Source organism: Condylura cristata, unplaced genomic scaffold (genome assembly GCF_000260355.1).
Source record: "Condylura cristata isolate star-nosed mole 26May11 unplaced genomic scaffold, ConCri1.0 scaffold00013, whole genome shotgun sequence".
Lineage (NCBI taxonomy): Eukaryota > Metazoa > Chordata > Mammalia > Eulipotyphla > Talpidae > Condylura > Condylura cristata.
In genome coordinates this window covers 610,231-620,300 of record NW_004567114.1, presented here as the reverse complement: position 1 = coordinate 620,300, position 10,070 = coordinate 610,231, and the positions used below count along the sequence as shown (strand labels likewise).

The 10,070-nt window shown below is 66.1% G+C and overlaps 1 protein-coding gene across 1 annotated transcript in view; it reads right to left on the bottom strand.

Annotated features, from left to right (window-relative positions):
* Positions 1 to 10,070, bottom strand: part of PPP1R13B (protein phosphatase 1, regulatory subunit 13B) — a 32,192-nt gene that overhangs the window by 7,195 nt on the left and 14,927 nt on the right. The window contains exons 4-5 of the mRNA XM_012724362.1: positions 8,535 to 8,611; positions 246 to 390 (exon numbers count right to left, since the gene is read on the bottom strand). Coding sequence (XP_012579816.1) covers positions 246 to 390; positions 8,535 to 8,611 — 222 coding nt within the window. The remainder of the gene's footprint in view (positions 1 to 245; positions 391 to 8,534; positions 8,612 to 10,070) is intronic.

The following is a 10,070-nucleotide window of genomic DNA, read 5'->3' as shown; positions in this document are numbered from 1 at the left end:
AGCCCTCGCCCCTCCCCGGGCCGCGGCCCCCTCCAGCCTCAGCTCCGGGCACAGGGCCAGCTCCTCCCGGAAGTGGGCACCCCTTCCCTTCCTGTTCTGGGGTGTCACGGGGTGCACGGCAAGGGTCAGATGCCTTCTCAACGTCAGACGCCAACGCGTGTCCACCCTCGCGCGGCCACACCAGGCGCCCCGGGGGCTCCCACTGCAGGCGCCACACCGCTGGCCCAATCAGTGGGGGTGCTAGCGCCCCTCTGCTGAAGGCTCCCCAGCTCTGCTATCGTGACTCACCTTGGCAACCAGCATCTGCTGCTGGTTCTCGATTTGCTGCTGCTGCCGCGCTGCCATGTCCTGGAGCTCGGCGAGGGTGAGCTCGACCCGAGGGCTGCCCACCTGCGGGAGACACGCCGTGTCACCTGCAGGGCCGCGGCCCTCCGCCGCCTCTCGGGGCTTCCCTTGCCGAGGCTTCTCTGGGTCGGGCGCACTTGCGCCCACACCCGAGGACAGGCGCCCGCCTCGCCGCGGCCGGCGCGAGCTTCGAGGATGGGATCTGCCACGGCCAGGCTCTCGGGGCTGAGTGGGCAAACGCTCGCAGCCTAGCGGCTGAGTGTGCTGGTGACACCGAAGGTCAGGCGTCCAGCGACAGCCGCTGGCTTCTGAGGCCCTGGCCCACCAGACGAGACAGACTGCGGTACAGTCCCCAGGCAGCGCCCACGGCCGGCCGCACGTCCAGGTGACGGGGCAGCCCTGGGGCGGGCCTGGACGAGGCCGGTCGTTGTCCTGGAGGGCCCGAGGGCGGCCTGGCACAGGGGCTCTGCTCAGCAGACGTGTGGGCGCCAGGCCGGTCTCGCGGTCACCAGGCGTGCCCACTGCCACGGTCCTGCGGCCGCCGTGCCTGGGTCCTTGGTCACAGGCTCCGGCTTTCTTGCCACTGCCTCTGCCGCAACGCACGGGCCGCGGGTGCCCGGCTCGGTCCTGACCGAGGTGCTCTGCACCTCTTGGGCACATGCCGAGTCCTGCAGGGCTTTAGGGCTTCTGCTCCAGCGTCTGCGGGGTGTTCTTTTATCTCTTCATTTTCAGTTGTTATGGATTGCAACAGGGCTTTTCCTTCGTTAACAGACTGGCCAGAAGCTGGCACCTGGGCTTCCTGCCCGAGCCTGTAGGCCCTGCTCCTTCACAGCCCCTGCCTTGTTCGCTTCTAACCATTTATTTAATCGACACTGAGAACTGGGGTCAGGCCCGAGGTGCAGGAGGTGAGGACTCCCAGGGACAGAGTAGGGAGCACACAGGTAGATCCAATGAAACCCACTGTGGAGGGGAGCAGCGGGGGGGCGGCCTGTGAGTCATTCCCTGGCCGGGGGTCACACTCAGGCTGCAGTGGTGACCGCCCGAACTGACCCCTGGGCCCCCGGAGGCCCGTGGCTTCTGCCCTTTTTGTACCACTCAGACAGCCGGACACTGCTGCTGGTGAGGGTGCCCAAGGGTCACTCCTGAGCATCAGGGCCTCAGCGGCCTGCTGTGCTGAGTTGTGGGAGCCCACACTCTTCCTCCTGGCCGGCCCCCACCTCTCAGCAGCTGAGCACTGAGGTACTGCAGGGTGAGGATGGCCATGGGGGGGGGGGGCTGGGCACCAGCTGCCCTGCAGCACAGCAGCAGCCAGGCGAGGGAGGCACTCTGAGCAGGGCGGCCTCGGCTGCAAATAGCAGCTCAGCCTGGGGGGCTCTCGATGACCAGGTCCAGCGGTCACTGTCCCCCTCTTCTCCTCTCCCTGCCCCAGGCAGGGCCTGGCCCCGGGGCGTGTGTGCAGCCACAATCACAGGCCTCCCGCGGGCACCACCGGGCTGCAGACAGCTCTGGGGCTCCTGCCTGCTGCGGCCCGCTGCCCGGGCGGCTGCAGTGGCTGGGGCGTGTCTGGGAGGCCGGGCGCTCGGGCGCGAGGCTGTGGCTCAGGACGCCCCACCCCGGGTGCCTGACCCTGCCGGCCCCGGGCGGGCCCACAGCACCGCCTGGACTCGCCGTGGTTTGTTCCGCAGCCTGCGTCTCGCCTGGGGTCCCGGGAACAGAGGCAGCCCCCCCTTTTGAAAGTGACAGGTCGCACGTGGAAGCCTGCTCAGGCCACCAGAGCTGCCAACGTGCCCGGACGCGCCCTTGCACCAGCCAGCATCAGCCGGACCTTTCCCGGAGCCCTCAGGCGGGCCGAGGCCTTCAGAGCCTTCACTTCTTACACCTGCTCGATAAAAAGGCCAGTTCAGTGCAAGTCATTCGTTTACGTCCACTCCATAGTTTTGTAACTTGAAGGGAAAAAAGGCAAAACCTCTGGGCAAAACCTCTGGCTTCCCGGCGCGTCGCACGGAGGGCAGAGGGCGCAGGCCGCCGGGTCCACGCCCACTCGCTGGGCCTCGCCCAGAGGCACCTGCAGGCCCCTGCAGGCCCGGCGGCAGACGACAGGGCAGCAACCATTCCAGCGGGTTAAAGTCAGTTTCGTTTAAAATAAGCCGCAAAAGCGTCTGCCCGCACGCCAGTCAGCCCGCAGCGCCCGCGCCGCGCCTCTCAGGGGGGGCAGCACCGCCCCAGGTGCAGTCAGGCCCTGGCACGGCGGCGCCGGCTCCTTCCCTCCCAGCAAGCCCACGCCGCGGGCCGGCTTCTCTCCGCAGCACGGACAGGCGAGCTCCGGGCACCGGCCGGCGGCACTGGCGGCTGCCCAGAGAGCGCGCTCTGGCAGGGGCAGCAGCCCCGCCGCCCGCGGCCCGCCAATAGCCGAGCGGCAGGCGCCCACTTCCTCCGTGGGGAGCCGACCTCGCCCCAGGGCCCCCACCCACCATCTCGGGCCTGTAGCCCTGGCTGGCTGAAGCCCCCCAATCCACCCATCAAATTCCGGCCTGAGAACCGAATCCGAGCTCCGCTCACCACGTTTTCCTTGTGAAATAAAGTCAGTGCCCCAGGCTGGGCGCCAAGCCGGCCTCCAGGGTCACGGCAGGGTCTTGGGGCCCGCACGCCACCCCCCAGCACAATCCCAGGCTCCTGCAACCTGACCCCCAAACACGGGGTCCAAGTGAGACCTGAACCCCATCACTTCTGTCCCTGTTGTCACAGAAACTCCAAATAAAAATAGTATTTCATAATTCTCACCACAAACGAAACAAAACATGGCTTTCCAGTCGGGACAGAGACGCCAGAGGCCGGGCCGCCTTCCGCGCCAGCTCAGAGCCGCTTCTCAGTGCCGCCCCAGAGAGGCCCCGACGGGAGCGGCGCCCTCCAGGCCCCAGTGTCGAGACCCGCCTCCGCCGCCAGGCTGAGTGGACGGCAGCCATCCGCCTGCGGGGACACCTGGCCATGCCCACGCTGGTGACGAGGACAAACATCAGCCAGGACACGCACGTCGGCCGCTGTGTGGACCAGCGCGCCGGCTGCTCACGGGTAACCGGGCGAGGTGGCGGGTGGACGGCGCGCGCCGCTGCAGAGACTGCCCCCCTCCCCGGAGGGCCTCGTGCCCCGCCGGCAGCGAACCAGCCAACACGTGCCGTTGCCAAGTTTAAATTTCAGTGTTCCTCTTGTTAAATAAAAAGCCTCTGGGCAAAGATTCCCTATAAATGGCATTTTGGTCAGTAATAAAAAGCAAGCATAAAAATATCCCTAATTAAACTGTCAAGCCCAAGCGCACGATGACCAGATCTTGAGTGACCACCCCAGCCCACGGCTGTCCAGTTAGATGTGGACAGACCCTCCCTGGGCCGGCGCCTCCTACCAGCTGCAGGCACGGCCCTCACAGTGGGGGGGGCTCACCGCGAAAGCGTGTGTCCTGCGCCTGTGGGCATGGCCTCCGAGCCGGCCTCCCCCATGCCCACCTGTGCTGTGCCACACAGGCAGCTCCACCACGGTCACCACAGGCCGCGTCCCCACCAGCAGCAAATGCCCACGTGCTCCCAGTTCTGGGCTGGCCTGGGGAGGTCCCGCCGGGGAGTCCCCACAGGCAGGTCAGGTAGCCGGGGCTGCAGGGATCTGACCCCAGGGGGCTTGCACACACGGCCCAGTCGGTGCTGGAGGGAGGATCAGGGCCCGAGGAGGGGCTTCCGCTCACAGCTGCCAGTTGAGGGGCCCCCCATGGGAGTGCTGGGTTCCCCCCAGCCCCCAGCAAGCCCCAAAGGATGATGCCAGGGAGGGGCAGCCTCCTCCTGACCAGCCTCAGCACCCCTGGCCCACGCCCTCCCCAGTCCACCTTAGAGGCCAGGGCTGAGCCCCAGGAAGGAGCTGGCATCTCCTGAAGGGAGGTGCACCTGGCCCCCACTGCCCAGGGGAAACCCCGTGAAGACCCCTCCACAGCCAGCTGTGCCTTGCAGGTGTTTGGCCATCATTCCCAGGGCGCGGTCAGCCGCGGGGCGGGGAGGCGCGCCACATGCACACGCAGCAGGGTCTGGCTCTCAGGCCCTCAAGGCACCACCCCACTCCAGGAGCCGGCGGGAGAAGAGTGAGTGGGTCCTGCCTGTGGCTGAACACCTGGCCAAGGCTGAACACCTGGCCTGCTCGCCAGCCTGGCTCCCAAAGTGCTGACCTGAACACTCACCAAGTGACCCACTCTGGCTGAAGAAGACCAGGCCACTGCGCCTCCCTGGAGTCCGGGTCCAGCTAGATAAGGGCAGGACTTCGTGTCCTGCCCCACGGCGCCCAGCCACCCACCCTCTCCAGAGGCACGAGCCACGGGCAGTGGTCAGGCTCACGTCTCCACTTGAGGCCTGCAGGGAAACGGGGTGGCTTTCCTGGTCCCTGCCACGGGCCTCTGCAGCTACCCCGCTGTCTTGAACCCCAGGCTGTGTCCCTTCCAGTGGCTGTGACCGGGCCAGAGCTGGGCGGGGCCCCTGGGCCTGGGGTGTGTGCGCGGCCCACTCAGCAGTAAGGGTCATGGAGATGCCGAGGCCCAGGCTCCCGCCCTCTGCCCGGACCCATGACCAGCTGCCGGGCCGGGCGGCCTAGCACCGCCACCGGCCTCTCCTTGCTGCCGGCCTCCCCGCCGTCCAGACGTCCCAGAAGCGCACTGCCGCCTCGGCCTTCGGCGACTCACGGCCCGCAGCTGCTGGACAGGGTCTGGTGCTTGCGGCGGGCTCCTCAGCGGAGCCAGCGCCCTCCTGCAGGTCCCGCCCCAAGACGCTACAGGCCTCCGCCTCCTGCCGCTTCCACCCCTCCAAGGAGCCTCCCACTGTCGTCCCGCAGCGCAGGATGCTGATTCACTTTCGGGGACGGGCGCTGCGGGCAGCCCGGCACGGCCCCGCCCACGCGCAGTGGCCATGCTCACCCACCCGAGTGGCCCCGTCTCCCCCCGAGGCCGGGCCTCCAGCCTCAGCAGCGCGGCCTGGCTGTGCCGGGCCCAGGGCAGCGCCAGGTCCTGTCCCGGGTCCTGACCACGGTTGGCTGGCAGAGGCCCAGGCAGCGGTGAGGCCGCTCCCCGTTTACTGAGTCGGTGTTAGGCTCAGTGACGTGGAAACGCTGCTTGTGTAGATTTAAATGGTCACAGCAGCCACTCACGCAGCCAATGTCACAGCGCAGGGGCCGCCTGAAAAGGCCCAGGCTGGAGACAGCCGCGTGCTGAGCAGGGTCGGCCGCAGGGGCGGGGCCCATCGGGGGCCTGCGAGACAGGCAGGTGGCCCCTGCCCAGGTGGGCTCCCCCTCTCGGTGCAGCCCCGCCCCATCCCTGGAGAATGCCCCGGAGACGGCGTGGACTCGAGGCGGGAGTAGGTGCCCTTCGAACGCTCAGGCTTGGTCATTTTCTTTGAGGTTATTTTCAAAGCAGTCTCTTGGCTAAAACCTTGGTTCAGCTACACGAAGCACTCAAGATTTCTCTAGGGAAAGCTCCTCCTGCCTACCACTGGTAACGTGTGGCCGTACCACCTCACGGAGCCACATTTCTCCTAAACTGCAACTCAGGTGGCTGCGCGCCTTTTGGGTGTACAGTTCATCACCCTAGAAGTTTTAAGCCTTTGACAATAACCAGGAGAGCGGCTGGGCTCTCCTGGGGAGCCAGGGTGAGGCTGGCGACACCCCACGTCTCCCACCTGGCCTCCCCACAGAGGGGCTCACGAGCCCCAGTGGAGCCCTGTTCTCCTGCCGGGCCCCAGGAGACAGCACAGGAGGCCGCGGCCATGCCCACCACCCGCCCACCAGTCCTGCTGTCCCCAGCATGCCTGGCGCCTCTGCACAAGTCCCTGACCTCCTTGCAGACCCACCAGCAAGCCCGCCCCTGGCGCCCGCCCTAGCTGCCCACCCCTGCATGTCACCCGCACATGGAGCGCCACGTGGCCTCCAGCGCTGAGTGGCCTGCAGCAGCCCTCAGCGAGTACCTGGCTCCCAGACAGCCTGTGGCCAGCCAGACTCAAACAAGCCGGCCAGAACTACCTGGAGGAGAAGGCGGAGGGCACCGCTTGGCCCCCAGGCGCCATTGCCAGGCCTCCTCAGCCCTGGGTGCATGGAAGTCAGTGAGGCCCTGGGCACTCCCGGGGCAGGGCCCAGGCAGACGCTCTGGGCACCACGGAAGCCTGGTGACAGCCTCTGGGAGGGGAGGGTCCCACGTGTCCACACATACCTCCCTGGACTGTGTCTGGACGAGCCGCAGAGGCCCTGTCCCGCGACGGACAGGGAGGCGGATGTGGGCCATGGACATTCCTCCTGGGGGCGGAACGCGCCCCCTCAGCCAGCTGCCAGCACGAGAAGGAGACCCACCTGGAAGGCGGAGGACAAGCGGGCCTCTGGCCCACACAGAGAGCGGACCGCAGTGCTCAGAGCTGCTGCAGGCCATCGCCAGGCCACAGGAGCCGCAGCTCCTCCTCAGCCACCTTGCGCCTCACCCATGGTAGAGCTGGGCTGGCGGGCGGCTGGGCACCCTAGTGTGGGCGTCATGGGGCTGGGCAGCCTGGCGGTGGGGTGGGGTGGGGTGGGGTCCCACCCAGGGCAGGTCAGAGGTCACTGGCTGGGGAGCAGCAGCTGGGGACGCTGGCGCAGTTGCGGGGGACGGCAACCACTGTGGGTGCGGGCACTGGCCCCTCCCCCACACCCCAATGTGTACCAGGCTATGAGGCAGCACCAGACCCTGTCTCTGGTGTGGCGTGGGAGGGGCACTACTGGACAGCACCTGGCAGCTTCATGGCGTCGAGCACAGCGGCCTCAGCAGCCCATGGTCATCTGCCAGCATGGCAAGAACCAGCCACTGCCCCCACATGCTCTTCCCAAAGCCCCCTGCCTGGTGAAGGTAGCGCGGCCAGGCGGCAGCTGACCCCTGCCCCAGAGGCCTTGGGCTGCACATCACACCTTCTTGGGAGGGGCTCAGGGCACGGGAGAAGAATCGGGCAGACAGCCCAGACCCTCCCACAATTCAGTCATTCCAGGTATTTCTTAAAAACCATGGCACCTAGGCCCTCCCTGGTGGCGCAGCGGGTTAAAGCACAGCACTAAGAAGCTTAAGCCGCTTCCGCATGAGTTCGATCCCCGCCTGCCCCGGAGGTGACCACATGGCGCGGCAGACCTCTCCTGACCCGCCCGCTGCTCCCCTCAGCAGTGGATTTCGTCGATCTGCCTGTTCTGCTCCCCGCTCTGTCTCTGGTGAAGCCTCTCACCCTCCCCATCTCTGGCCTGTACCCCAGTTCTGTATGAATAAATAAATCTTTAAAAAAAAAAACCCACAGCACCTTCTGAAAGAATGACTAGACTGTCAAGGATAATGTGACCCTCCCAGGAAATGCGCCCAAAGAACTCTGACAGAACCTGTGTGAAATGCAGTCAGGGCCTTGTGTTGAGGGCCCCTGCCCCGCCGGCTGACAGGGCGTGCAGGCGGCGTGTCCAGCTCTGAGCCGGAGCCCCCATCCCGTGCAGCCACCCGTGGAGGACGCCCGATGGGGCCACCGTGCTGTGCAGGGAGGGCGTGGGGACAGCTGCAGGGCATCGGCGGCCCTCCCCTCACAGACCCACACGTTTCTATATTGGTTTCAAGTTCCAGTTGTGCCGTCCTGAAGCACAGACATTAGCGCCCTGTAGGCCAGAACCGGGCTCATCACAAAGACCCACAGGCCTGTGGACGGCACCGGGCCAGAGCCCGCCTGAGGCTGCGCACGGCACCATGAGCCACCTCCCTTCCCGCCTGGTTCCCAGAAATCTTAAAACGCAAGGACCCTCAGCAGCCCCACACGAGGCCTTCCCGAAACGCGTGCGGCGGCCCAAGGCGCCAGGCCCAGGCCAGCCCATGCGGCAGCGGGAGGGCATTGTGCGAAGCGTCTCTGGGACGCGCCAGGTGAGCAGTGAGAACCCAGAACCTTGACACGCCCGGCGGCTGCCAGGACTGGACGGCGCCAGGAAACACCGAGTGTGGGCGCTGGGCCGGGGCCTCAACTCAGTGCACAGTGCGGGCCGCGCCGAGGCAGCGCTCAGGTAGCGGGGCGGCAGGGAAACCCCGTCCACCCACCGGTGCGGGCCAAGGCTGCCAGCAGGCTTCTGACAAGCCAAAACCCAAACTACCTATAAGAAGAATTTTAAGTATGGAAAGAGCCGCTCACACTCACCCCGTTTTCAGGGCGCTTCTCCCCGGGCGCACTGGCCACGCTCCTCTGCGCCCTCTGCTCCTGGGTCTGGCGGCCACCTAGAGGACGAGAGGGCAGCTGCTCAGGACCTCGGCTGCCAGGAAGCAGCCGACGGCGCCACTGCCCGACGCGGGCAGCAGGCTTGTTCTGTGAATGAAAATTTCTCCTCGTTTTTTCAGAATCCTGGGACTGATTTCTCTGGAAGGTTCTAGGAAACTGAGTGAAAATGGTCAGTTTTATGCGATGTGTCTTTCTTTAAGAATTTATTTATGTACGTGTATGGGAACTGAGGTGAAGGCCAGAGATGTGGGGAAAGGGCTGAGGACGCCCCAGAGGCAGAGTGGGGAGTAGACAGGCGGGTCCCCTGAAGCCCACTGCACTGCTGAGGGGCAGCGGGGACAGGAGGGGTCTGCCGTGCTCTGTGGGTCACTCCCTGGCGGGGATGGACTCAGGCCGCAGGGGCTGGATGGCTTCATGCCGAGACTCACCCCTGCACCACCAGGGAGGCTCTGTGGTGCTATTTAACCAGTTTTTATTATTGAAATTTTAAAAGGCCTCCACACATAGAAGAGACTTCAATCAAACTGAACACCCAGTAACGAAAGGCAGAGGGATACACGGCCCGATCTCCTGGGGGTGGGGGTGTGGCGGGAGACCAGGCCAGCCACCGGCCATCAAGTCGCCACTGCGGTACGGGCCACGGTCAGACACACCCTGCCACAGAGGCCGCCGGGCGCACATGTCCAGCTCCGGGCTCCACTCACCCGACGGCCGCGTCACCATGGGGCTACTGCGAAGGCTGTGGGCCTTCTGCTAAACGGGGCAGGAAATTCCCTTCCGCCCACTTCACTTGCACTGGGAACTTCTGGAGATGGCGTCGCGTAAAAGGCCACACCTGACCCTGGCCTTGCCAGGGCGCAGCCTCCCCGGGCGCAGCAGCATCTTACTGTGTCAGAGCAAAGACAGTAGGCGAGGGAAGACGGCTCCGCGAGGGGAGACATCCCTGCGAGGGGAGATGGCGCGTGCCCGCTCTGTCAGCAGGAGCCGCGCGGGTGTGACCTCTCCAGGCATGTCGCCTCAGGACTCGGTGTCTTGAAGGACACAGGCGTCCGGTCAAGGCGCTGCTGGTGACTGAGGCCCCCAGTGAACAGCCAGCTGTTCAGGAGTCGGGCCGCCCAGCACCCGGCACAGCCTGACCAGCGTGTGGCCAGGCAAAGCCGCTCACCCTGGCGTGCCTCTGCCCAAGTCCCCTGCGCGGCTCGCCCGCCTCAGCACGCGCACGCAGCCCTGCACACAGGAGCAGAGGCGCAGGCAGACTGGCCGCGCAGAGGCCAGGGCTCCAGCAGCACTCTCGGGGGGGCCCTGGGAAGGCCAGCGGGGAGGGCCCCTTGCCCCAGCTCCTGGAACGGGTCTCAGGCAGAGACTCCAGCTGAGGAGTCTTGGGGGACACGCTAACAGGGAACAAAGTCCTCCTGGCTGTGCACTGCCTCTGGGGCCTTTTGCGCCTGGGAAGGCAGA